Raw genomic sequence first — 27,757 nt, forward strand, 5'->3', positions numbered from 1 at the left:
CCATAATCACTGCAATTAATTTTCATCATCTCTATCCTATGACTCGTAACTACACTAGAACCCAAACAGGTTCTCATGGCACATGAGTAACTCAAGGATAAAATGCATGGAATTCGAAGGGGTCTCATAGACAGTAGACTTGCTTGATAATGGGAGAAAATATGTTGGACTCACATATGTAATAAACTTACCCCATTTTTCTCTGTAGCCAGGGCTGCAAAGAGTTTACAGAGAGATGACACACCATTCAATTCAGATATCTCAACTAGTTCATTGCAATTCTGTCTCTTGAATTCCAAAATCTTGGTCAAGTACTTGTCAAATAATTTCTGAAGGATCTCAGCTGATGTCTAGAACAGAACAAAATGAAAACAATTTTGTTAATAAAACCAGAAGTACTAGGTAATTGTTTTGAGAAGTTTTCACAACATCGCTATTCAGAAGAAAGCCTAGAAGACTATTGAAGGTCACTGTTTCATTCTCGCAAGCCAGAGCTTTTATTTCTTCCGCTACACTTCGAAATATCCATGGCCTGTTCTTACGGCAAGTTTCAATGGTGCCGTAAATGAGGCCGTGGTTTACACTGTTTTTAATCTCAAGAAAATCTATAACTTGTATAACAATATGATCCACAACTTCTTCCCCCCCCCCCCCACCCTTTTTTTTTTTTTTGGGGGGGGGGGGTTTACTCTCAATGCAATTTCCTACGATTACAATACTTAACTAACGAGGACCTCTGCATTCTTAAAACAGTACATACAACGATTAACTTGGGATGAGCTGCTGTCCAAATCTCACCTTATCTTTCCTCTTCTCTAGCCATGAAGAGACATAGGGTTGCCATCTGAGATCAGCATAGTCTGTATAAACCATACCACATCTACTGACAGTAGCAGGAGATGCCACGGCCAAGTCTTCCACTTCAAATAATAGTGATACCTGTTATACAAGATAAGAAGACAGATTATCAAAACTAACCATAAACACTAACATATTAAGTTACAACATGTTTTAATTAGCAAATAGCTAATAATACCCTATAAATAACCAATCATAACTATTTATAACTAGTCATTAACCATCAAAATGAGTCATAACTACTACAGGTCAAGTCAGGACCACTAGGAATTGGTAAATTTTGATTCTGAACCAGAATGCAAACATCGATCACTGTATCATATCAGATGATATTATAAAACTACATAACTGACCAAAACTGCATAAAACTAGACAATATACATATTATTATTAAATAGAATACAGTAATCTAAAAAGAAATCAGATAACTGACCTGTTCTGGCATGGCAATACGTTCACCATTGATAAGTGTTAACACCTTGTTGTCGTCCATGACTGAGTTCATACTCTCAATCCATAGTGTGTCTACTGGACCATCAAATACTAACCATTTCTGGTCTGGTTTTTCATCTGTAATATTAAATCCATTAAATATATAAATTATGAAGTCAAGCTAGCATTCATAATATATGGTACAAGTGCATATGTGTGTCTGTGTGTCTGCTCATGTGCATGTGTGTGTCTGTGTCTGTTGTTTCTCTCTGTCTGTCTGTCTGTCCGTCTGTCTGTCTGTCTGTCTGTCTCTCTGTGTGTGTGAGTGTGTCTGTGTGTGCATACATGCATGTGTGTCTCTGTGTGTGCATGTGTGTGAGCGTGCATGTGTCTGTGTTATTGTGTGTGTATGTGTGTGTGTCTGTGTGTGCGTGTGTGTGTGTGTGTGTGCATGTGTGTGTGTGTGTGTGTGTGTGTGTGTGTGTGTGTGTGTGTGTGTGTGTGTGTGTGTGTGTGTGTGTGTGTGTGTGTGTGTGTGTGTGTGAATTAATACACCCTCCCTTCGTACATGAGTAAATTTACAAACCTGCACAAGTCTGTCTCATTACACTAGACAATACACCATCAGTCCATTCATTGGTATTCAAATCAAATTCACCATACAATTCACCCAGCGATAATGACTTGGGATTAATAGGGTAATCCTATAGATTTCAAACAAAAAATAATTTTTTTTTGTTACATTCATAAAATTGAAATAAACATGAAAAAGCTTCATGGATCCAAGGTAGTCTGAAAGGGTCAGCCATTGGTTCACTTGTGTAGCCATGTGCTACTCACTCACTTTGTGAGTGAGCACATTAAATGAGAAGAAGCAATGGCTGGATATTTCAGGCTCTACAAGTATGACATTTAACAAATCTGAAGGTACCAACAGCGCCCTCTATCTACATTTACTGATCTACAGGTATGAAATCTCAGAAATGTGAAGGTACCAACAGCGCCCTCTGTCAACATTTTCTGATCTACAGGTATGAAATCTCACAAATCTGAAGGCATAAGCAGTGCCCTCAGAGCATGACAATCTCACCTTGACAAGTTGGTAATCTTCAAAGTTTTCTTTCTTGAGTGATGACATGGCAGCCTGTAGAGTTCTCCAAGACACTGTTTTACCACTTCCAGTTTTACCAACTATCATGACAGAGTGACGAGAGTTTTTGGTTTCGTACAGCTGGATGACTTTGAGAACAGTGGTTGGGGTGAGTTGTAAGCCCTGTGCTCTAAGTTCACGCTCTACGGCAGTTTTCAGCTGAAAGGTGTAATCCAATATTGTCAATGTGTATGTCACATAATGAGATGAAATAACTCTTTCAGTATAAATGCACATTCTTATACCAGATGTATTCTTTACATTAGGTACTGATAACCTAATGAAATTTCTACTCACAAAGTCAACAAATTTTCTTGGAAGAGAATCCCAAATTTTAGCTGACATCTTGTCATCATTGTCAGGCATGTCCTACAATTGGCTGACATCTTGTCATCATTGTCAGGCGTGTCCTACAATTGGCTATTCTATCGCAGTACATTCCTGACAATGCTGACAAGATGAAATCAAAAATTTTGGATTTGCTTCCAAGAAATGTTTGACTCTGTGAGTAGAAAGTTTAATGAGTAACTATGAATCTAGTTTGTAAGGTACGCTGTGACGGGGCGCCCTCAAACACCAGGCAACCCCTAGAGGAGGCTGGTGAGGGGGAAACGTCACGACGTATCTTACAGTCTACTATGAATCCAGAGTCCATGAACATTCACTCTCATAGTCATACTGACGACCCATTTCTTATCTGTTCTATGATTTCAACAATATGGTCGAAATACAAGATTTAGTCTATGTAACTATATATGTTGTCTCTTCAAACCCTCTTGAATTACTTTCACACATCATTTCCAAGCAAAAAGTGTGCTAAAATAATTGGAAGAGTGTTCATACTAATGAAAACTTACCTTTCCATAGTCAATAACCGGTGTGTCTACACCAGGGAACAAATCTGATGTGATGGCAGTGAATAGAGGCAGATCTACTGCTGTCATCTTGGGAACATTCATGTCTTTCATAGCCAGTAGTAGAACCTGTGTGTGTAGCAAAAGTAAGATGTATCAGGGGGATGACAGACAGCTTGTTGAATGCAGCAAGTGCATGACTGCAGAAACCATTTTTGTATGCACTGATGCTGTAGTCAGCGGTATGTAATATGTATGCTAATTTGGGAGAAACAAGACTCACACATGATCATTTTTGTGCAATGTTTCAATGAAATTGACGTGCACTTAGCAGATTTGACAAATACCAGCGAAAACTGAACTAATTAATCGGATTGCTTGAAATGATCTGTAATACTAGCATCAAAATGTCTACTTACCTCTTCATCTGGCATAGATGCTGGGAAATGCCTCTTCTTTCTACCAGCATATCTCAAGACTGATGTCAAGGCACGCAGACCAAAGTCGTAGTGATCTTGTTTGGATAACTGTTGTACAGCCAGGGAATACAAGGTATGTACTTTCTTGGCAAGAAGCTGTAGACATAAAGACATCACAGTCATTTACAATCCTAACAGTAATAATATGTTAGATTTTCATATTCAAATACTTTTTAAGATATCAAGACAGTGTTACATATAGATATCATTTTGTATCCTGGTACTTTAAAAATATCTAATATGAGCATTTTATTTTGTCTTCGTTGTTACTTATCAGCTAATAGTAAAGTGGTAAATTCGGCTAATCTAAAGGATTGCATTATTTCCAGTAAAGGTTTAGTGTATTTTTTCAATGGACAAATCTCAATGGAAAATAACACACAACTTCAGCCACCTGGGATTTCAAAAGGAGATACAGTCAATATCTCAAATTCAAAGACTTACTTTGGTATTTCCAAAACCTTCACCAAATAGGATAATCTCAGCAATGTAAGCTGAGTCTGGAACAACCATGGAGATTGGACGGAACATGGATTTTAAGTTATCTGGTAGCTCAGTACGACCAGCGTAACCTAGGTAACAATTGGAAAATATAAGATGTTAGTTACTGTATTGGTCAGTGGATAAGTAGTGGATGTGTTAATGGATATCAGATGGTTTAAAGACTGCCTGTCTCAAACCAGCCATCATCAAAAATAAAAATGAAAATGACAACAGCTCCCTATAGTATATATCTTACACAAGTCTAAAGACATAAGGTTTAATATAAACAGGCTAGCTCAGTGCTAACACTGGGCTGAGACAAACCAATGTGTTAACAATTAACAATTAGAAGGGGTAACATCACCATTGCTAACACTGGGTTGGAAGTAACGCCTCACCACCATTGTTAGCAACTGGAAAGGGCTGATGCCAACTGCCTTATGTTATAATCAGAATGGCCTAGTATTACATCAGATCACAACAGGCTAGTACACTGGAAAGGCATTCTTTCACCATACTGTAGTATTAACTTTATCCTACAGTGAAGATAGTTATATTAACTATTATAGAAATCTTACTAAATTACCCTACTGTCAGTGAAAATAGATAACAGATTTGCTATCTAATCCAAAAATCATGCAAATCATCAATATTAAAAAATATTGGCACCAGACAATGTTTAAAAATAACTATAACAACATACCAGGGTTCATGGTGATGAAGATACCACATGACCAGACTAAGTTGATTTCTCTGCCTTCAAATACAAATCTTGATGATCCAGCTGCCAATGCTGACAGAATAGATAAAATCTGCTGGGCTACCACAGATAATACCTCAATGTTGATACGGTTGAACTCATCAAAACAACCCCATGCACCAGTCTGGAAAAAAAAAACAGCACACATTCAGTATGCAAATTAGGTACTTAGAAATGCAAATTAGATGCTAACTATGCAAATTTCATGCACTTTCATCATTTGAAAATTAGACAGTGCATATAATTTACATGTAACTTAAATCTAATTTGCAATTAATTAAGATGTAAATGAATGCACCAGTCTGGGAAAAAACAGCACACATTCAGTATGCAAATTAGGTATTTAGAAATGCAAATTAGATAATAACTATGCAAATTTCATGCACTTTCATTACAACTTATATCAGTGTATTTGAAAATTAGACAGTGCATATAATTTACATGTAACTTAAATCTAATTTGCAATTAATTAAGATGTAAATGAATGCACCAGTCTGGAAAAAAACAGCACACATTCAGTATGCAAATTAGGTACTTAGAAATGCAAATTAGATAATAACTATGCAAATTTCATGCACTTTCATTACAACTTATATCAGTGTATTTGAAAATTAGACAGTGCATATAATTTACATGTAATTTAAATCTAATTTGCAATTAATTAAGATGTAAATGAATGTGATTTTCTGATACTGGTTAATAAAAGGTGAACACCCACAATGCTTTTATCCATAGTTCTTCCCCGCATATTAACATAAATTATGCAAATTACATATATAATAACCATGCAATGCAATACAAGTAAATAATGTTTTTAAACATCACTATGTGTGTGGTAAATCTCTATTGAACCTTTGATAACTTCTATCTTTTTTGTCATTCCAGTAAGTAGGTTTTTGGCTTATTGGGTTTGAACTTGTCAAAACCGGGTAGAGTGAAATGTGTGTTTACCTGTGCTAAACCACTAAACATCCTTCCCATTGACTTGTAATCCAAACCTTCTGAACAGTTGACAACAATGACATAATTGCCAAGGGCCTTGCCTAAATCTTTGGTGGTTTCTGTTTTGCCAGTACCAGCTGGTCCTTTGGGTGATCCACCACGGTGTAAATGTAAGGCAGTAGTCAGTGTCATGTAACATCTACAGGTGAAATACACAACAGTTATAAACAACACAACAGACTATAAAGATACAATTTACAAATAATACAGCACAGCACAGCACAGTACAATACAGTACAGTACAATACAGTACAGTACAATACAGCACAGTACAGCACAGCACAGCACAGCGCAGCGCAGTACAATACCATACCTGCAAGAACATGATATACCATTATGATAAACGATTCCATACAATGATATACCATATAATTCCATACGATATGATACAATATGATACAACATGATGTGATCCAATACAATACGATACAATATGATATGATACACCACCCAAAAATAGGTAATTCTTTGTGCAACAGTGAAATCAAAAACGATACATGAATAAAACTCAAATAAACACAGGGTCACAGTTATACATCAAAAAGGAATACAACAGATTAGCCAAGAGGAGTAACATCACTGAAACTCTCACTCCTTCAAATTCTGATCATACCTACCTATCAGTTAGTGGAGTGATAACCAGTCTGCCTGAGTTTCCAAGGTACTCATATCCATACTGGAATTGAGTGTTGGTTTGTCTTACTACACAGTCATCAATCTCTTTGTCCCAGTATACTCTGAGCTGCATCAACCATTCGAAGGCTGTCACATCATTAGTTTTAGTTTTGATCAGTTTCTCTATCACATCCCTGGCATGTACCTCTATAGTAACCAGTGCTACAATCTTAGCACGCTGCATTTTGGTTAGGTTACCACGGATTGCATCTGAAAACTTGTTCAGCATAGAGGCCTATGGGAATAGAATCACAAAGCAGTTAGAATATTTGAGAGAACTAACAGCTTGTCTTCTTCAAGGAGATCTTGGGACTCCTCCAAATCAATAAAGGGGTTCAGGGGGGGGGGGGGGGGGGGGTTACTCACATACTTAAAAGGTACCAATACATGTATATATATGAACCCCCTTTTTTGACTTGTGTACAGTATGATGTGGACTTCTGACTGTTTTAAGCAATATATAGTGCTTTGACCCCCTGATTGAATGCACATAATTACAACATTGGACCCTATATTCTAGACTATGTAGGTTGCAAGTTACTGATAAAGATATTTACCTGTTTCCTCTTCATACTCTTGAGTGCCTTCTGGTCTCCTCTTTCTTTGGTAGTAGTCAATGCCTTTGTACAGTCTGCTGTCCATTGCATCTGACTTGATGTTATCAACATCTAAATAAATTAAAATAGCAATACCTAGAATGATTTCTTTTTTCTCAAAGTACAAATGTATGTATGTATGTATGTATGTATGTATGTATGTATGTATGTATGTATGTATGTATGTATGTATGTATGTATGTATGTACGCATGTATGTATGTATGTATGTATGTATGTATGTATGTATGTATGTATGTATGTATGTATGTATGTATGTATGTATGTATGTATGTATGTATGTATGTATGTATGTATGTATGTATGTATGTATGTATGTATGTATGTATGTATGTATGTATGTATGTATGTATGTATGTACGTACGTACGTACGTATGTATGTATGTATGTATGTATGTATGTATGTACGTACGTACGTATGTATGTATGTATGTATGTATGTATGTATGACTAAGGCTCCAGGCCCATATGGAAAAGGGAAATACATACAAAAAACATGGATCAGTTACAAATGGATCAGAATAATAGAAAGCAAAATTAATATAAAATATCTCTACATTGTAGTGAAATAGTGAAATAATGAATTGTTGAAAGGTTTTCTTACCTGGCCAGGCCATTCCTTCACCCATTTATCTCTCTTACTTAAATTCTTCTTCAGAGACACTCTACATGCCTTCAGGATATCCTTCAGTGTCCATCTCATTGTTCTTTCAATATCACATAGCCATGCCTATAACAAGAATCATTCATTCATTCATTAATTCATTAATCCATTCATTTGTTCATTTATTCATTCATTATACTAAAGCTCTGTAGTTTTAGAAGCTTTTGATTTTTATAACTATTTTTACAACATGACTAACTTTCACAGCAAACAATCTGATAAGAGCATTGTGTGAACCTACATTAGAGGCACTCACTATTGTATTAGTTTATGTCAGTTTGATAATAAGGAGAAAACTTTTCAGCACCTCCAATGCCAGTTTTAATTGCCCACCACTGATAAAATGCTGTTCTGATCACAGGCATCTCTATACAGTATACATCTCTATAAGGTTGTAATATCATAGCAGGTAAGTACTTGATGTCAGTATAGAGGATTTTTTGGTCATTACACAAAGTTATATCTTACCTCTACTGGTCCTTCTAACAGTACTGGATGACCAAACTCTACGTATTCACCATCAGCAGAAAACATACCAGCTGCTTCAAACTTCTGAGTGATACCCATCTTATGCATTTTCAATGTCTTTATGTTATCAAAGCATTTCTTCAAATGAGGTTGGACCTGTGAGAGATATACAAGCAGTATGGGTTTTAGCTACAATATAAGGGTCTGTATTGCTCTCCTGTGATGTTTGTTTGGCAAGATATAACCACTTGCACAGATACTGGTTGGTGGCTAGGAAGGGAGTTCCCCTCTTGAAGATGAAACCTTCGACATTCAGATTTCAAAAAAGCAATACTAACTATTGGAAATTTGAAAATAATGAAATTTGTGTAGGGACCGTAATAATTAGTGAACACTATTCTAACAGCACAAAGGTTGGTTTCTTTCAAATCAAATTCATTAGTTTTCTGACTGTAAAGACAAAAGGAAGTGCTCATCCTGAGGTGGATTTTCTTATCAATGTCAACTACATGCTAAGTAAGTTTTTTTTTTAATCCTTACAAAACATGCATGAGAAGAGAAAGTTTACTAGCAGCTATGAATGGGTATAACAATGGCTAAGTAAGCTATATTATTATAATTGAAGTATTAACAGTTCAAAACAAGAAGTGTAGTACTAATACTTACGGCTTCAGGGTTCCTAGACTGTCCAAGGATCTCCAGTAAATCATCATTAGACAAGAAGTAAAACCTGGGGAAGATTTGACGTTTGGTTTCTAGATACATGTCTAATGACTTCTGAATCTCTTCAAGTTTAGTGTTCATCTCATTCAAAGTCTCCAACAAACCTATAGAAGACAATTTTACATTATACCATGCATAAACCAAAAATATGGAATTTATACCCTGGTCATTCTACGTCACAACAATGCGTGTCTACATCACTGGTTCTGCTGTGTTTGAAATATGAGACTCAGTCAAAATGCTCAAAATGTGCAGTTTCTTATTGGTTTGTACATGGTTGCATCAAACAGAGCCAGTGAACACTAACATGAAATGTGTGGTATTGTTTGCTCATTTGAATTCTCTGGAAACTCCAGTTACATCTTTTTTTCTTTGAGAGAATTTTGGACATGATATTACGATTCAAGGCAAAGTTAAGATAATGATAAATCCAAATTATTGACACTACATGTACCTTTATGGTGAGTTCCTCGCAATGCGTTGTTGTCTTTGTTTAGTCTGACCATGATCACTTTCCAGTTGGAATTCACGCTATCAAATTCATTGGACTCCCTAGGCAGCTGTTTCCTGATATCCTCTCCAAGGAAGATATTCTAGAAATAGAAGATAGAGAGTCTTGTTTCTATACCCTATATTTCCTTGAAAAAAAACTTCTGCACACAAAGTGATTGGACATTCAAGTCAGCCATCACAGTTTCTTTGAAAGTTTGAGAAAGTCCACTAACATACAAAACTAATTGGACAGCCTTCACAGTTACATTGAAAGAGGGGTGTTTCAATCCATCTACTAATACTATGGACCTTGATCACGCAATTATATAATGATTCAGCGTTAGTTAATGTCTCTTTCTCTGAAATAGAAGAATAATAGAATAATATTTCCATAAAATGCTGGTAGTTGGTATCCTTGGTCCTCTTTCCTTTATGGTTTAATTAACCAGTCCTGTTTTCTGGTTAGAACCTTGTTGTTATCTCTGCACACATTTTGATTGATCATGATCACAGCATCACATTTATTTTCAGTTTACCCTCCCAAAGTAACTATATTATACCGTCCTACTGATTCTTGGGACTATGAAAAAAATATTCCATACATATATAGTTTTTGTACTCAGGTTGGCAAGTTTTTTTGAACATACTCCCTGATCTAGTATCTCTGACTTCCTAAGGACAGACAGTCTTTGTATAGCATCCCAATTCTGAGGGTACTAGTACTTACCTCTAAGTACATCCACTGTCTTTGTACTGTCAAAGTCATTTCAATCACTTCAAGGATATGTGATAGGGTTCTCTCCCAGTGATCAACTTCTGCCTCAAATGCTTTGACGAACCTAGATGCTTTCATTGTTGACAGCTGTACTTGGTTGTCTTCTAACACCTGGAACACTTCATCTGTAGCCCTGCAAACCAAGTATAAAATACACAATGTAGGTGGTGGTATATCTTCTGTGTTTCTGCCTCTTTTCTCACTCACTCTCTGTATAGCTCTATTCACCAATTCATTAACATCTACATTAACTTTTTCTGTCTGCCTGTCCATCTGCCTATCTCTACACCTACTCTTTGCTTATCAGCATGTCTGTAGGTCTCTTAACTTGTTCACTTTCTGCTGGTGTTTTGTGGGCAAACATACATGCAGTTCAAATTACACTATAGTCTAGAGGCTATCCAAATCTCTTCTCACGTCTAGCTCAATGAGGTGCTGAGATTACTTTCAAATTCAAACAAAGCCACCCACACTATCACTAACATCATGTCTTTGTTAATCAATCACAGAATTCTACCCAATGATAAGTTAGTATTTACTGGGGTCATTTACATAATGTCCAAATATGATATATTTGTCAGATCAGGATGCTACTTATACATTGTTTACATCATTCTAACAGTTAGGGGTTTACTCATTTGCATAATGTCCAAATATGGTATATTTGTCAGATCAGAATGTTACTTATACATTGTTTACATCATTCTAACAGTTAGGGGTTTGCTCATTTACATGAACTACTTTTGGTTCATGATTTCTCATTAAGCTAGACAGGGTGAAGAAAGACCTTGAGATTTGAAGCCATGGATAGCCTCTAGACTAAATACATTAATATGAATGGATCATATTTAATACAATAGGTTTAAAGGAATCTCTGTGTATGACTTACTTTAACTTGTAATGTCCCCTGTCTTTATACGGTGCAATATCAAGCAATGTTACATCCCAAGTCTCCTTGATAGCCTGAATAGCCAGTTCAATAGCCAATTCTTTAGTAGCTGCAGCCGACACATCACTGATTTGTTCAGCAAACTGATCTAGCCCTAACTCTATGATCATCTCCAATGTGAACTCCTCTGATGTGTGGTCAAATTCTTTACTTGATTCATTCTTGATTTGAATCCAATGTCTTTCTCTCATAGCATGGTTATGTAGATCTACAATCAATGGCATGGTTCTCTTGAATTGGTCTACTTTGCCCTTAGATACTTCTACGATGTCCCAGTTTCTGTCCTGTATACAGAAATGACACCATAATAATATCATAATTTTTTAAAAATAAATTACACGTACACTTGACACTCTTCTGATTATACCGGTACATTTGTATTCATGAACAAACATGGCTAGCCTTCATAGAAAAGTCACTACGCAATGTATGAAATGTACACTAAATATTCAAATGTAACGATTTTGAGTAAATGTATTGTGCAGTGCATGCATGCAAATAAACACATACACACACATGCACACACACTGAGAGAGACTGATACACACACACACATGCGCGCGCACACACACACACACACACACACACACACACACACACACACACACACATACATACATACATACATACATACACATATAATAACATACATGTTACTGTATCTTTCTACCATACCTTGAGTTCTCGACTAAGTCTGTTTAATTTCTTGTAGAGTTGCTGAGCTGTACTTTCCATGTCAGTAGTTACCAGATCATTAAACCTACCGACCTTCCAGTCATTCCATAGTCCTTCCCATTCCGTGGTAAGTGTCCAGATTTGTTCTATGTAATCTAGGTCCTGTAACCAGAATTAACATGTATATTACAAAGGATAGAGATCTTAAAAAGTTGACAATAAAACAACTGATATCTTCCTATATAAGTGTGAGGCTGTGTTTATATGACATTTTCAAATAAAAATGATTTTCATTTTAATGCACTTTCATGTAGTAATAGTAAAGTTAATACCTTATTGGAATCTAGATTTTAAAGCAAATATGTAGCTTTCCTCCGAATCACTCAGACGTCATCAACATAATGATGTTATTCTGTGTGCACATTCATGTGTTTACATAATAGGTCAATAAGAGTTTGCAATGTTTACACGGAAACACCGAAGACGGATCAATAAATGGCATGGTTTAATAACTTGTGTAAGTAAATTATCAATGATGGGGTTATTCCTAAGATCAAATACATGTCTGTGTGTTTTGCAATTGTTGCATTTTCAGTTGTTTACACGATACCCTCCATTTCGCCTGTTCACATGGATTCCATTTTCAGCAGCGTTTTCAAAATCGTTGCGTTTTCATGTGTGTTACTGTTGCCTCCATGTAAATGGTAGGTGTAAGCGCAACAAAATAATTGCTTTTTCATTTAAAAATGGCATTATGTAAAGACCTAAATGTCTGTCTGATTTGGAAAAAAAATGTAGTGTGAAAAAACAGTACTGTTGTAACTTGCAGGTAGATCTATACTATTACAGTGTAACTGTATCTACACCAAGGTACTGATGTCATAATTTAAAATTTAACATGCCATCTACCACATGCTACAATATAGTATGCTAGTTTATATCTGTCTTGGCTTGTCAAAACCAACATTGCCTCTGTTGTACCTCTCACATGACTCCATATCTACAATATTTCTACTGAACATTGCTTTCAATCGTTACCTTGTCCAGAGCAATAACTTCTTTGTTTGGTGGCTGATCGATCTTAAAGATATTTAGACCTCGTCTTAGAGTAGTCTCCTGCTCTTTCAGTTCATTTAGCTTGCCTCGTACTTCACCGATCTGTTTCAGTGCATCCTCACATTGTATAGTACTACTAAATGGACCTAAAAAACAAAAGAGAAAAATAATTTTAACCTTTTTCAAACTCATATTTCATATCGTGTTTCATCAAGATAAGACTAATTAAATCAATATAAAGCTAACTCATGCTAGCATATCAAATTGTTTTTGTTGTAATTTTGTATCTAAGTGGAAGTCATATATAAACTTACCATTGCTGTGAAAGTCATCAGCTAAATTGTGTACATTCTTCTTAAACTCTTCAGCAGAAGCAATCAGACCACTCTTAAACTTCTCTTTGTATTTCTTCAACATAGCATCACTATCAATTATACATTGTTGGAAACTAACCCATTCATTGCTTAGTTCATCCAGCATTGCCTGAGTCTGTTAACACAAAACAAAGAATGATATGGAACTCTATGGTTAGTATTTGGTCTAGCAAAGTTAAAAATATACAAATCATTGCCTGGGACTGTCAATAGAAAACCAATATATCATGCCCTATATATCATGCCCACCATTTCCTGGTGAAGTGCATATGTCCCCATACAATATGTCACCTTTGTAAAAGATTTGAATGAAATTGGATATAAGATATCAGAGAAATGGCATGTTACTGACAGGCAGTTGGACAGGCAGAGTCCATTGTAATAATCCCCACACCATTTGGGGTGGCTATAAAAAATTTGATGACTGCTAGTACTGTAGTAGAGTTACATAAGTTGACTGACCTCTTCAGGAATGCTGACATCATACTTCTCAAGAATAGAGAACTGTTCATGTAGTGGTGGAAATCTTGCCTCTATCTTAGATTGATCATTCTGTAAAGTTTCCAACAAGTTGAGACTATCACCAAGTTCATCCAGAGTCTGGGGTGGCTTACTTAATCTGTTTAAAACATAAGTATAATGTTATTTGCCAAATTCCATATCTTGCTGTGAGAGATCACATTTGTTTATAGCTGGATTTCTAGTTATCTACTAGGTTTGCTTACAAGGGGACGTGCAGTGATCATGTGATACAACAAGCAAAAATATGACTGTTGGTGAAAAATACACCTGCATATCTGCAGGGCTCTCGACCAATCAGAATGTGAGATTGGTGACAGGTGACGTATAGTGTTACATAACAAACGTGAAGTGATGAAGAATACAAAATTACTGAATTCCATTGCTGGTCTATAGCTTATTTGTTAATGAATGAGAACCCTGATTTATAAATGGGGACATCTGGTAAAACTTGTACAGATTTCCATATCTTGTACCAATGTTTTTGTGGGAAACCCTGCTAAAATATCTGAGAAACCCGTGTAAATTTACCAAACTACTTCCCTTTCACAAAATTACAGTAATGTTGATGTACATTGCAGGCAAAGTGACAAACAATCAGATCAGAATACACAATTAAAATGTGTCTATTTCCCCACCCTATCTCCTACATATTAACATTATACTTACTTTTCAGCATTTTCTTTGAGGAACTCATGAAGTTCTGTTAATTTCTGACTAGCCATATCACGAAGTAGAGTTGTAAATTTATTCTGCCATTCATTACAGTGGCTGAGAAGTGCAAACTTCAATGGTGAACAATCCAACAAAACAAACTGAATATTCAGTACTGTCTCTTCCTTCTGTACATTGTTAGCAACTTCAGTGTATCTGGGGTAGAAATCAAAGATAACATATTCAATAAAAGAATAAGCAAGTCTTCGTCATCAAAGATATAGTCCAAACATTTCAATATACTAACTCACGAGCTGAATTTTATGACCACTAGGGTACCCATTCTGTAAAACTGTTGTGAAGGTCATGAAATAAAGTGATGTCCATATTGAATATCGTATCTGACATTTGTGCCAGGTTTAATGAAAAACTAGTCACATGTCAATGTCTCCTACTTGAAAGTCTAGGCCACACATACTATGAGAGATTAAAACATTGAATTTATTAGTAAGCTTAATAGTATTACTTTAGTGTCTTGTAAGCCCTAGGGACTGGGTGTGGCTATGGGTAAGTCCACACATGACACTTTAATAAATAAACATAACATAACATAACAAGTAAGCTTACCTTGCGATATCAGCATCAAATGAAGACACTGGTGGGTTGAGTCTTTGATATCGTCTAATAAAGGCATCTTTCTGGATCTCCCAAATCTCACGATAACTGTATAAACATAAAATAATAATGAAAGCAATGTATTCAATGCATCATTGTAAAAGGAACAGCCAAAACTGAATATGTCTGTGAAATATTAAAGCAGTTTGTGACTTTTCAAATAAGTACACTAAATAATGCTATGAGACAGTAGCAAGAACAGTTTGATGAGATAAGCTTTTACAACAAACACAAACTAAAACCATTGTTTTCTAAAATGTTGACAATAATCTATTTATTTATTATTTATTAATAATTAATTTGTCTACTTTGTAAAACTAACTTGCTGCTGTGTATAACCAGTGACATATACATAGTTCAACACTAGATGGTGTGAGACAATAACAAGGTCTATTGCTAGTTGTCATCTCCTTACCTGTCCCATGTTGTTAAGTATGTCTGTAGATGTGTGGCATTGGATGCCATACCAGCATTGATAGTATTCTGTATCTTCTTAGTTTCATCATCCTTCTCTATAACCACATAGATGGGCTGTAAACAATCATACACAATTCTCATCATAATGCAGTCTTATCTGGCATGGACCCATAATAGCACAATAACCCTTCTACTTCTACATGTACATGTATACTAAATCTCGTCAAAGCCTGTTCAGCAACTGGATGAGGGTGCTACCAAGAAAACTAACGTTGTCAACCACAAGCCTGTTTACGACACCAATTGAAACGTACCAGCCAAGCAAGTAAGTGGTGTGAAGCTAAATAATTAACACATTTGTTTTAGTGCATAGTAATTACTTCCCTCAGCTGATGAAGTCCTTAGTGAAAGGATGACAGCTTTTAACACAGCTTTCTAAAACTGTTTGTGTTGGAAATTGTAAAGTTTATACTACGTTAGTATGGCTAATACCACACAGTTTAACTTACACAGAATCAGTAACACAGAATATCATCTCACCTCTTTGGTTGATCGTCTTCTTGTCAATAAATCTGGTAATCTTTGTATGCCTGATATAGCGACTGTCAGTTGACTACTAGTATTATTAACAATACTGGCTAGTTTCTTTAGTGTAGGGGAGAATTCAACCTGTTAAATAATACAAGACACATTCCATCATTAATCAACCTAACTTCCACTGGAGCATTGACAGACACCCATAGTTAATGCCTTCAGGAAGAACCTGAAAACATATTTATTCGAGAAAGCTTTCAATATGTTATATAACTGTACAGTGCCTCTGAACTTACTTCATATTAGATACAGGCACTCTATAAATTTTCTGATTGCTTATGATTGATTGACTGACTGATTGGTTGATGATTGATTGATTGATTGATTGATTGATTGATTGATTGATTGATTGACTGATTGATTGACTGATTGATTGATTGATTGGTGTGTGTAGTGTGTAGTTCCCACATCACTTAATAATGCTCATACTAAGGGGTACTTCACTTATCATGCTCATACTAAGGAGCACTTAATCATGCTCATACTAAGGGGTACTTCACTTATCATGCTCATACTAAGGAGCCCTTCAATTATCAGGACAGGTAGAGATTACTTACCTTGTCTCCTTCTAATACCACTTTGACTCTAAACAAAGGATTGGGTGAACTCTTGCCATCTCCATTGATAGCCCTTGATAACTCCTGCAGTGACCATTTCACATTTAATCTAAATGCCTCTTCCACCATTCTGTCCATTTTCTCTGTATATCTATACCAATGATTTTGAACCTTATTACAGATAAAAACACAAAAAGATATTATTGATCAATTACACAAACAGAAATGAGAATTAGTTATAGTTTTTTCATATGACATAGAATTGTTGGAATGAAATAAAGAAGATGTAATTTTAAAAGTAGCATGTAAAATAGAAAAAGTGGCATGTAAAATTGAAAAAGGATGTAAAACTGAAAGTGTAGCATGTAAAATTGAAAGTGTAGCATGTAAAATTGAAAGTGTAGCATGTAAAATTGAAAGAGTAGGTGGTAATACCTACTACAAGCTACAAGAGAGAGAGATCCATTTTTATAATCAAAGTATAACTGTTTTTATCATCCGTCAGAGTAATATCTTGTTTCCTCACCTCTTGTCCGTCTGTTCTGAAGACTTCATATGTCCGCCTCATAGTACTAACAATTTCATCATGTATCATGGCTAATCTTTTCTGTACGTTATTTCTATGTCTTTGTTGTTCCTCTTCAAACTCTAGGTTGTCATAAACTCTCTTGCCATCAATCTTGATTAATAACATTTCACTAATTCTCTTACAGTTCCTTGAGATGGTCAAGTTAGCTGTCTTGTAGTCATCTACGATGGCTTGTACCTGTAACAAAATCAATATTTTCACCATGATATCACCTAAATATTACTCTCAGTAATTGAGCCTTCAGTTTACTAAGATAGACATAAACTAAAATTATTGTCACAACATGTTGACACAACAGTGATAAGCTATGAATGGATGTTGGTTTAATTAAAGTCTCAGTCGGGAGGTATCCCAGAGTTTTATTGACCGAGTTCCATGAATTTGTAGTGTACTGTTTTAGGACTTCCAATTCATACTATCTTGATCACGGGGTGATTAGATTTGCACAACAGCGGAATTGCTATCAACCACTTGTGTAATCTACCACACTGAAGAATAATAGTTTTAGTTTGCGCCTATTTTACTAGGAAACTGAAGGCTCGATTACCGGAGTCGTAATTTACAGCAACAAAGCAGAATGACACAGTATATAACTGGCACTACTATTCTCTATCATGGGACATCCAGGTATTTGAATTTGCTGAAAGCACATCGCAAGTTAGTCATTTAGTGTTTTTGCAGACATTATAAACATATTGATAAAAGCATCAAGTGAATCTATATCAGAGGCACCAGCTATTGTTTTTGTACCAATGTATGTCATTTTAATTAATAAATATATGTGATATCCAGAGATACATGTATGATAGTGTGATATCCAGAGATGAATTTTCAGTACCTTCAAAGCTATTGTTCATTACTGATAAAACGATGATCTGATCAGCAGCATCTAGACAACTGCTACAAAGGATTGAAACTCAAGAAGTGTGGTGCTCCATGGCTTGTTCCTGTGGCACTGCACAGGTTTACTATTTGGGGCAGCAAGAAAACATAGAAAAGTGAAGACTAACCTTGCTAGCATGGAGTCTACATTCACCAATAAAGAAATCAGAGATACCCTTTGAAGCCCAGGTCAGCTTAGTCAGACCAGGATGAATCTTTTTATCCAGGAAGCGAATCCGTTCACGGAATAATCCCCTCTCTTCTATAGATAATGCTGCTATAATTCTGGAAAAAGAAGGAATTATTATGGGAATAAATTCAAAATAAGATCATGAAACCTAGTACGAAAAGTGAGTACAATGTTCCTCTTTTTTTAGTATGCCACCACTGTGATGACAAATAACACATACTACAAGCTGAATAAAGACATATCACAATTGTTTATTAATTTGTTCTTCATATCTATGTACCCTTACCTATTGTAATCTCTCACCACTAGGAGTACATTCTCTCGTAATGTACGCAGTTCTTCTCTCTTCTGATACACCTCCGTCACATAGTGGGGGATTTCAAACATCAATTTTTCCCAGTAATAGATTTCATTAAACAGCTTCAGAAGGCTCCTGATAATAAGAAGAAGTAATGAAATGAATGACAACAAAACATGTGAGTTTTCTTTATAGTACTGTTTCAACAGTAAACATGGCTGCCACTTAGTAAAACAGGTTTACAGGGGAACACCACTCCAGGAAATAAATGTATTTTCATGAACTACATTGTATGGGTTCTGGAGATTCACTTACATGTCAAAGTTCATATCTAAAATAGTTGACCATCAACTTACTTATCAAAGTTCATATCTAACATAGCCTGTCTTTCCATACTTCTACACAGTAGTGGTTTATCTAGTAGTTTGATGGAATCTTTGTCCACTGTCTGTGTCCATTCATTGAATGTTTTCCTGGTGAATTCATCCAGTGCTATTGCTAACTGATTATATTGTGTCCTCGTCTCATCTCCCATTCCAGTTTGTGGTAAGAAGTATGCCTTGTTCAGAACCTGGAGGAAAAGTGATGATAATGTCAAAGTGAGTGACTGCAATTTTTGTCCAAAGAGTTGGTAGTACAACAGTTTGTAGTAATAAATATGCCTTGTTCAGAACCTGAAAGGAGCGAGGTATATGCATTCAAGTTAAATTGATGATGTACAGTGCAGTTTGTTTACTTGAAACTTCGTATTCACCAGTCTGTTGCATGAAATATGCCTTGCTCAGAACCTGACAGTAAATTAATCATTTTGTCAAATTGATAATATGATGGATATACAGAAGAAACAGAGGTAAAATACTGCAATTGAGTCGTATTCAGACATCAGAAAATCAGATTAGTAACATCAGAAAAAGATTCTTGAGAGTACTGTAGATCCTGACTCATTCTCAATCACCTCTACATACTAGTATTACTTACTTCCATTGATCTATCAATACGTCTCTTCAGAGATCTAGCCCAGTGGGATTGGCCGGCAAATTTGGGCATAAGAGGTCCCAGATCAGGGTTTTTGCGAGTCAATTCCTTCTTGACTAGATTCAGTTCTTCATTGAATAGTGTGTAGACTTCTACAGTCTTCTTATCAATGGTTCTCCGGATAGCCTGTATAGATTGAATTAGTACACAACACATAAATGAGTTAAAAAGGCAATATACATATGGGCTTTCAAACCTACTTTAAACAGTTATGTTTACCAAACTCACACACATACACATACACATACACATACACATACACATACACACACACACGCACATGCACACACACACACACACACACACACACACACACAAACACACACACACACACATACACACACACACATCCTATACATGACAGGTTTGCGACTAACACTAACAGACCACTTGTTTTGTACCGTAGAAAGCAGGTGCATCATAATCTAGTTTGTTCTATTTTGACCCTTTAACAAGACATCAAATGCTACTGCAGATACCCAGAATTGAAACTACTTCTACTTGTCTTGATTTCTTATCAGATACAAAGAATCATAAGTAACAGACTATTACCTCTCTGGAGGACAGATGCATAAAGACATCTAATATTTCTATGGCTTGTTCCACTGTAGTTACTGTCTCAAATGCTGATGTGATCACATTTTGCATCATCACTTCCAGGTCTTTGATACCAGCTCTGAACCTGTTGTACACAGATAATGTAAAGACAGACATTTGAACACGGGTAAATTTATGAATTTTCACTGTTATCCATCATTACATGTATTATTATTAGAAGTTTGTTAGAAAGTTTGGAAAAGTGAACTAGCTAACACACAGGCATCTCACTTCTCTCATTTCATCCCGAGTAGCATGTTGACTATGACAAACTTTACAGCAATTCTCTACAATACATTTTGGCTACTATTTTCTGTTTTCTGGTATAAGATACTTTGCGTGATACTAAAGGGTCAAATTTACATTTGAAACTGAACTACATGTATGTCATGTAACCAGACTCCAGGCACTACACAACCACAGAATCGATAAGTACGTTAGAATCTGTTTGAGATGGATTTCACAACTAGACTAAATTTTTGGCTGATCATCCATTTATTTTGAAAGTAACATTAGATCAATGAACAAAGGAAAAAAGAATGGTAAAAATTGTTTTAGCAACTCATTTTCAAGAATGAGCCGGCTTCTATTTTAAGTTTCATAACATGTATGATGTAAAGCTTGTAGGGTACCTTGAATCTGGTTATATGCAATGTACATACATGCATAGTATCTTATACATGGTACACGTATATAGATCTCATGAAGGAAAGGTATGAATGAATCATACACCCTGTAGCTAACTTACTCTCTGGAGTGAAGGTCAACTTCTGGGTCTATGTTAAAAATAATATCAAATTTGTCATTTTCAACATGCTATTCAATCTCTTGTCAAATATACAAACATTCAGACTGACTGACAGACTGACAGACAGACAGACAGACAGACAGACAGACAGACAGACAGACAGACAGACAGACAGACAGAAAGAAACAAAAATTTAAAAAAAACTTAAATTACCAGATTAAGTGACAGAGGGTGCTTTATGTAATTTTGTCATATATCATTCCGTAAGAAAAATTAATTAATAACCTGTTTTTAATAGTTATAGTTTAACACCGTTACTTCTCCAAAAACAAATATGACATACCGATTTTAGTCATAAAACAATTATATTACGTACAAAAATAATTAGAATGAATTATTGGGGATAGTTGTAGAGGCCAATTGTTACCAAATATCAGTATTGTATTCTCAATGTATATAGTTACATGTGAGAATGAACAAAAGACTGATATAATAAGAATTAGTTACCCATTTGTTTCATACAAATACAGGGCATGCTTACACCATTATTTGACCTCATAATAGCAATACATATTACCTGACATAAGGATTTAGTATTATCTGTTGGGTACCACGGGGTTTGGACCTGAAAATTTGACGTTATGTGGCATTAATGGCTTGATTTTAAAGCTATGATACTTGTGACTTAATATCAAAGCCGGAGATTGTTCCATGTCACTGCATGTTCTCTGACTGACAGCCTGAGACATGTTTCCATGTCACTGCATGTTCTCTGAGTCTGACTACATGCAAGCCTGAAACAAATTTCCTCTCATGCCAAAAAAAAATATATGTGCACAATCCTTTTGTTAGTATTGCTTGAAGAAGGCTGTATGGTTTCCATCCATGTCTCTCTGACTAGCACAAAATGCTACATACATATGATGTACATTGTAAAAATCAATTTTACAAATACATTTCGTATGTAGCATGCATAGCTGTACAAATGTATTTTGATATATTAATAATGTTAGTTTTTATACAGCACTTTCCCACATTATCATGCTCAAAGCACTTTACAATTATTACCCCTGGCACAGATCTATATTTGCAAAACATCCCTTTATACTTCCTCAACTCCATGGGGAGCATACAATCCATTCCAGGCAATGATACATAAACCACGAGGGATATTACGTTAATATTAGATATTACCATAAATACATAATCTCACAGTTCTCTGTATTTGCGCATACTGAAATTTTGTGTTTCCAATTGGCTATTTCAGATCCCAGATATCAAAGTTGTTCCTCTCTAGCAACCGTAGACTGGGTATACATAAACTACTATACTGTCTAAAATTTGTCAAATCGGTTATTTCAGAGCCAAGATATCAAAGTTGTTCCTCTCTAGCAACTGTAGACTGGGTATACATAAACTACTATGCTATCTAAAAATTTACATAAACTACTACGCTATCTAAAAATTGACATAAACTACTACGCTATCTAAAAATTGACATAAACTACTACGCTATCTAAAAATATTCAAATTACCTGTTATAGTCATCATGCCATGTTGTAGCTTTCACATCTAGAATTGTTGATTTCACATCTCTTAAAATCTGTAAATTTTTATCAAAGGTTCCTTCTATCTCCAGTAAACTACGTGCAATTTCTGGGCCTCTTTGACCTGAAAAGTATGGCATTGGTTTCTTATTTCCATCTTCCATCCTGGCAAAGTGTGTCTGGCACTCACAAACCTGTCAAGTATACAAATGAAACACAGTGTATTATACCATGCTGATGATGTACAAGCCATTTAGAACAAAATATATACTCTGGTCATTCTACGTCATGCCAACACGCATCTATGTCACTACAACACGTGTCTATGTCACTGGTTCTGCTGTGTTCGAAATATGAGTCAAAACGTAGAGTCCATTAGGTGTCTCATTCCTAACAATTCACTTAATGACTTTGTTTTCTACTGTACTAGACAAGTGGTCCGTCAGTCACAAACCTGTCATGTATAAAGTGTGATACTGTATATGTGTTACTTTGGTGAAAACTTTGTTTTCTACTGTACTAGACAAGTGGTCTGTCACTCACAAACCTGTCAATGTATAAGAAGCGACACTATGTGTGTGAGTTTGGTAAAAGCTTTGTTTTTACTATACTAGACAAGAGGTCTGTCAGTCACAAATGGTAACCTGCCATGTATAAGATGCGATACTATATGTGTGTGAGTTTGTTAAGGGTTCCATGTATCTTACCTCTAACAAATCTTTACATCTCTGTACAAATGCATCCACCTGTGCAAAGATACTAGTCTGGTCCAACACCCAGCCATCTTTAGAGAATTTATGATGCATGACACGGATCTGAAAATATCAATGAATTAAAATCCAAATCAAATCTGAAGTCATAAAATACACTATTCTTTGTGTAGATATTATAATAATCTATAGCAAAGTGAAAGTATAAAATTAGTGAGAAAAGATAGACATTTGGAATAAAAAGTTGTAGAGTATACTAACCTGGTTATATGTTTCCTTCCATGACTTACAACATTCAATGCTTTCATTCAAACTTCTCATACTGGATATCACATAGCCATCGAATAGTTTATCCAATGAAATCTCCTTACAACAACGACGAATTATCTCATTACTGAACTGTATACAGGAAAGAGAAAATACAAATGAATTATGGAAATTGCAATTTGATAATCAATCAATCAATCAGTCAATCAAATTTCTATAGCACTAAACTCAAGAACAATGATTCTGTTAATTAGCACTGAATGGCTAATTAAAGCAAACCACAGGCTTTGATTGAAACTAGTCTTCAATTTTGTTTTGAAACAATCTATGCTGGAGACTTGAAGAATGTCAATTGGCAAGGAGTTCCATAGTTTGGGAACAATGTGCAAGAATGAATAACCTCTGTTTTGATCTCAACATCTAGGAATGAGACTCAAAATCTGTCCAAAGACTGAAATATACATGTTGACACAAAGAAAAAGATGCCAGCAAAATATTGAGAAGCAGCCAATTGTTTCAGCAGATTTGATGAACACTAAGTAACAGTAGCAATATCATGATTCAAAACAATGATGCTGATTGGCAACCAGGGGCTATACAGGTGCCTCTAAACCAATCAGTATTGTCAAGACATAACTTACCTTTCTAAAGAGTCCAGTCAGTCTTTCTCTACTCTTGTAGTGTTCAGAGTGTACCCAAATTAATCGTACAAGATTGAGTAATTTGGGTAGCATAGCTGGGATGTCTTTAGGTCTAGCCTGGGATAACTCTTCACATGGTTCTTTCAATATTGACAGAAATTTCAGATTACTCTGTGCTTGCGCTGAACCATCCTATCAAGAGATAACCATGGAAACTTACATATCATTCTGACATTACTCAATCAATCAGTCAATCAATAAATCAATCAGTCAGTCACTCAATCTGTCACTCAATCAATCAGTCAGTCAAAAAATCAATCAATCAATCAATCAGAAATACTTTAGAGCGTCTGTGTCCTATACGAAATAAAGTTCAGAGGTGCTGTACAGTGATAAGTTGAAAGCTTTCATGAATAAGTACATTTTAGGTTGTTCCTGAAGGCATTAACTGTGAATTTCTGTTGTACATGTACCTCTAGTGGCAATTTGTTCCAAAGATGTGGTGTGGAACATAAGAAGGCATGTACAGCCACCAAAGGAATTAAGTCTGTAATTTGGTTCAAACACTGAATGGAAAGATAACCTAAGTATCATATGCATGTAATAGTCATGTCAACTACAAATACGCTATAATAATACCAATGTCAGAAATCATTGTCACCAATGGCTGCATGTGAAATAGTTTGTAAGGTGCGTCATGACAGGACGCCCTCATGCATGGGTCAACCCCTTTAGGTGATAGGTATGTATGACCCTGGGGGTATAACATGTCATATTTTACAGACTACATGGCAAACTGCCACCTGTCACAGTGTGAATTGATAACTAAAGGCTTTGCAGACAAATGCTTACCAGTACTACATGTAGCTCTTACCTGGATTTGTTTAGCTAATTTCTTGAATGACTTGACATAGGAAGACTTGGCTAATTCTAGAATGTTTTCAATAGTCTTGATTCCATCCTTGCCTAATTGTTCACTGATACCTGATAAATCTTCACATCTCATTCTCCAGAATTCTATCTCTTCCAGTGGTCCAGAGTTTTCTGCTGTCTCAAAGGCATCTTGGTTGGCTAGCACTTCTTTGATCTGCCTGGTCCAATGTACCATAGCAGCTACAAAACACAATATATTCTATTTCAGAGAATGATAGATTATCATGTAATAAGTTACAACACACTATCCACTACAAATTTCAGACCATCTGATCAGTGGTTTCTATTTGACCAATCCAGCCATTTTGACTCAATCAACCAACTAGACACCCATAATAACATCATCACAAAGTTTCACTACAATCGGCCCAGCTCTGTTTGAGGTTTTATTTTACTTTAGAGCACTTACATGCACACATGTGCACTTCACCATGCCTATAATGGATTCAACCTCGGTTCAGTTGCCTTATGAAAATATAATAATCTTTATTTATACTGGATAGTTCTTTAAGCATATAAACACTTGTCTCCCAAGAAGTCCAGTGAGGGCCATCCCTCATTGGTTCAGTGTTAATGCAGGAGGAAACCGGAGTACCCGGGGAAAACCTGCGTTGTTCAGTAGAGTCAAACTGAACGACACTCTTCTTACTTACAGCTTGGTAAATTTAATCGAACCCTGAATGGGTTTCGAACCCCGACCGCAGTGGTAAGAGGCAAGTGGTTTAACCACTCGGCCACCGACAACATTGTAATGAGAGTAGTAAAATATATTGTTATCTACTACTTTCGATACTTGCTTACTTTCTAATCTTTGTACAAGTTCTTTATCCTTGGCAGCTTTCTCAGGTGTTATATGTAATCCTTCATTAGGTATATACAACACTGTATGTCCTTGCATCTTGTAATGTGTGTCTGTCAAACTTGCCATGAATCGATGTAACTGAGCTGAAAAGTCATTCTTGATGCCTAAAGAAACATGGTTAAGGAACAAACACAAGAAGAACTGGCAGAGTCTAACACTTTGTTCCTGTGATTCAATTTTGAGTTATCACATAATTTCTTTTGACAAGAAGTGAGTATGAACTTTTTAAAGTATTGATATGCTATTCACTGTCTTTACAAAGACATAGATTTATAAAGAATGTGGTCAACTAACAAACTACTGACTGATTACAGTGATGATAATTGACTATTTACTTGCTTTGCACTGCTAACATTGTTTATAGATTGATTACATTGAGAGACACCACTTACTGGGCTGATGATTGTGGCAATTGAAACAGCATACTTTTACATTTGATATTGATGCTATAAACAGTTGTGGCAAATCATGTAAACGTTTTACTTGAGTGTTATGAGTTGTATAATTATATCTGAAACTCCACAGGATATATGACTGATAGACTGTAAGATACACTATGTCATTCTGCCCTCATCGGTGTCCCATAGTGGGAGGGGGTTGACCGCTGCGTGAGGGCGCCCTGTCATGGCACACCTTACAGACTATATGACTGACTACACATACTATGTAGCACTGAATGTATAACACATGATATTTCAAATCTCAGAGTATAAACTTTAGTGTCTAGTTATCACTGTACAGGCTGGGCAGCACTGGTAGTTATAATCCTCATAGTACATTGATCCAAACATCAAGTACATAGAGAGGGAAATCTCAGACTCCATTTCTGAAAAGGATACTGTCAGGCCATGACTTATTCTCAATAAAGATTGGTGAATAGATTCCATGCATAAGTCTCAATAGACTTTCAATGTGACCACAATGTACAGTACCATACTGTACACATTTTAGAAAATTGTCTGCTGTCAGAGGATCACCCTCTGTTCGAATAAAATATGACATCTCATCAACTGTATTGGTTGGTATGTTACTATCAGCTACCAGTCCATTCAATGAATCAAGGTATATAACTAGTAATCTGTTAGCTCCATTGGATTGTAGGAATTTATCAATGGCCAGGTCATGTTCCTCTTTCCACATATCACTCTTCAGACCTGTCAAGATCGCTCTTTCTTTCACCAAGATTTTCTAGTAGTTCGAAAAGATACAAATACAGACTATCAATGTCAGGGTTCTCCCCAGGAGAGATTGACAGGACGGTGTCTAATTTGCATAACAATTCATAAGGATCTCTCTCTGCAAACATTACCATACATTCTCATATTTTGAGATGTACCGTTCACAAAGGTCTTTGTTGGAGGTATGTCCCAGATTATTTTGCCTCCACCTTATAAAAGAATATTAATTCAGAACATTGGTGATTTTACTTATTGTCAGAGAATGTATTACTTGTAATTTGAATTTAGCACCGCCTTGTAAAAGATAACACTCCCAACTCACATTCACCACTACCACTACCATCAGCACCGCCACCCCCACCACCACCACCACCACTA

At 35.8% G+C, this 27,757-nt stretch overlaps 1 protein-coding gene across 1 annotated transcript in view; it reads right to left on the reverse strand.

Annotated features, from left to right (window-relative positions):
• LOC144442581 (dynein axonemal heavy chain 2-like) overlaps positions 1 to 27,757 on the reverse strand; it is a 66,245-nt gene that overhangs the window by 36,239 nt on the left and 2,249 nt on the right. Inside the window, exons 4-41 of the mRNA XM_078131962.1 lie at positions 27,041 to 27,389; positions 26,141 to 26,305; positions 25,281 to 25,519; positions 24,407 to 24,598; positions 22,777 to 22,982; positions 20,449 to 20,578; positions 19,840 to 20,022; positions 19,218 to 19,432; positions 18,850 to 18,996; positions 18,502 to 18,658; positions 17,429 to 17,668; positions 16,903 to 17,073; positions 16,292 to 16,420; positions 15,750 to 15,865; positions 15,287 to 15,382; positions 14,675 to 14,875; positions 13,949 to 14,105; positions 13,427 to 13,601; positions 13,095 to 13,258; positions 12,057 to 12,218; positions 11,322 to 11,665; positions 10,385 to 10,565; positions 9,620 to 9,758; positions 9,109 to 9,269; positions 8,443 to 8,598; positions 7,915 to 8,040; positions 7,251 to 7,361; positions 6,636 to 6,928; positions 5,968 to 6,157; positions 4,960 to 5,140; positions 4,218 to 4,345; positions 3,714 to 3,869; positions 3,298 to 3,423; positions 2,381 to 2,599; positions 1,877 to 1,994; positions 1,292 to 1,428; positions 799 to 939; positions 192 to 350 (exon numbers count right to left, since the gene is read on the reverse strand). Coding sequence (XP_077988088.1) covers positions 192 to 350; positions 799 to 939; positions 1,292 to 1,428; positions 1,877 to 1,994; positions 2,381 to 2,599; positions 3,298 to 3,423; positions 3,714 to 3,869; positions 4,218 to 4,345; positions 4,960 to 5,140; positions 5,968 to 6,157; positions 6,636 to 6,928; positions 7,251 to 7,361; positions 7,915 to 8,040; positions 8,443 to 8,598; positions 9,109 to 9,269; positions 9,620 to 9,758; positions 10,385 to 10,565; positions 11,322 to 11,665; positions 12,057 to 12,218; positions 13,095 to 13,258; positions 13,427 to 13,601; positions 13,949 to 14,105; positions 14,675 to 14,875; positions 15,287 to 15,382; positions 15,750 to 15,865; positions 16,292 to 16,420; positions 16,903 to 17,073; positions 17,429 to 17,668; positions 18,502 to 18,658; positions 18,850 to 18,996; positions 19,218 to 19,432; positions 19,840 to 20,022; positions 20,449 to 20,578; positions 22,777 to 22,982; positions 24,407 to 24,598; positions 25,281 to 25,519; positions 26,141 to 26,305; positions 27,041 to 27,389 — 6,660 coding nt within the window. The remainder of the gene's footprint in view (positions 1 to 191; positions 351 to 798; positions 940 to 1,291; positions 1,429 to 1,876; positions 1,995 to 2,380; positions 2,600 to 3,297; positions 3,424 to 3,713; positions 3,870 to 4,217; positions 4,346 to 4,959; positions 5,141 to 5,967; positions 6,158 to 6,635; positions 6,929 to 7,250; positions 7,362 to 7,914; positions 8,041 to 8,442; positions 8,599 to 9,108; positions 9,270 to 9,619; positions 9,759 to 10,384; positions 10,566 to 11,321; positions 11,666 to 12,056; positions 12,219 to 13,094; positions 13,259 to 13,426; positions 13,602 to 13,948; positions 14,106 to 14,674; positions 14,876 to 15,286; positions 15,383 to 15,749; positions 15,866 to 16,291; positions 16,421 to 16,902; positions 17,074 to 17,428; positions 17,669 to 18,501; positions 18,659 to 18,849; positions 18,997 to 19,217; positions 19,433 to 19,839; positions 20,023 to 20,448; positions 20,579 to 22,776; positions 22,983 to 24,406; positions 24,599 to 25,280; positions 25,520 to 26,140; positions 26,306 to 27,040; positions 27,390 to 27,757) is intronic.

This window comes from Glandiceps talaboti, chromosome 11 (assembly GCF_964340395.1).
Source record: "Glandiceps talaboti chromosome 11, keGlaTala1.1, whole genome shotgun sequence".
NCBI lineage: Eukaryota > Metazoa > Hemichordata > Enteropneusta > Spengelidae > Glandiceps > Glandiceps talaboti.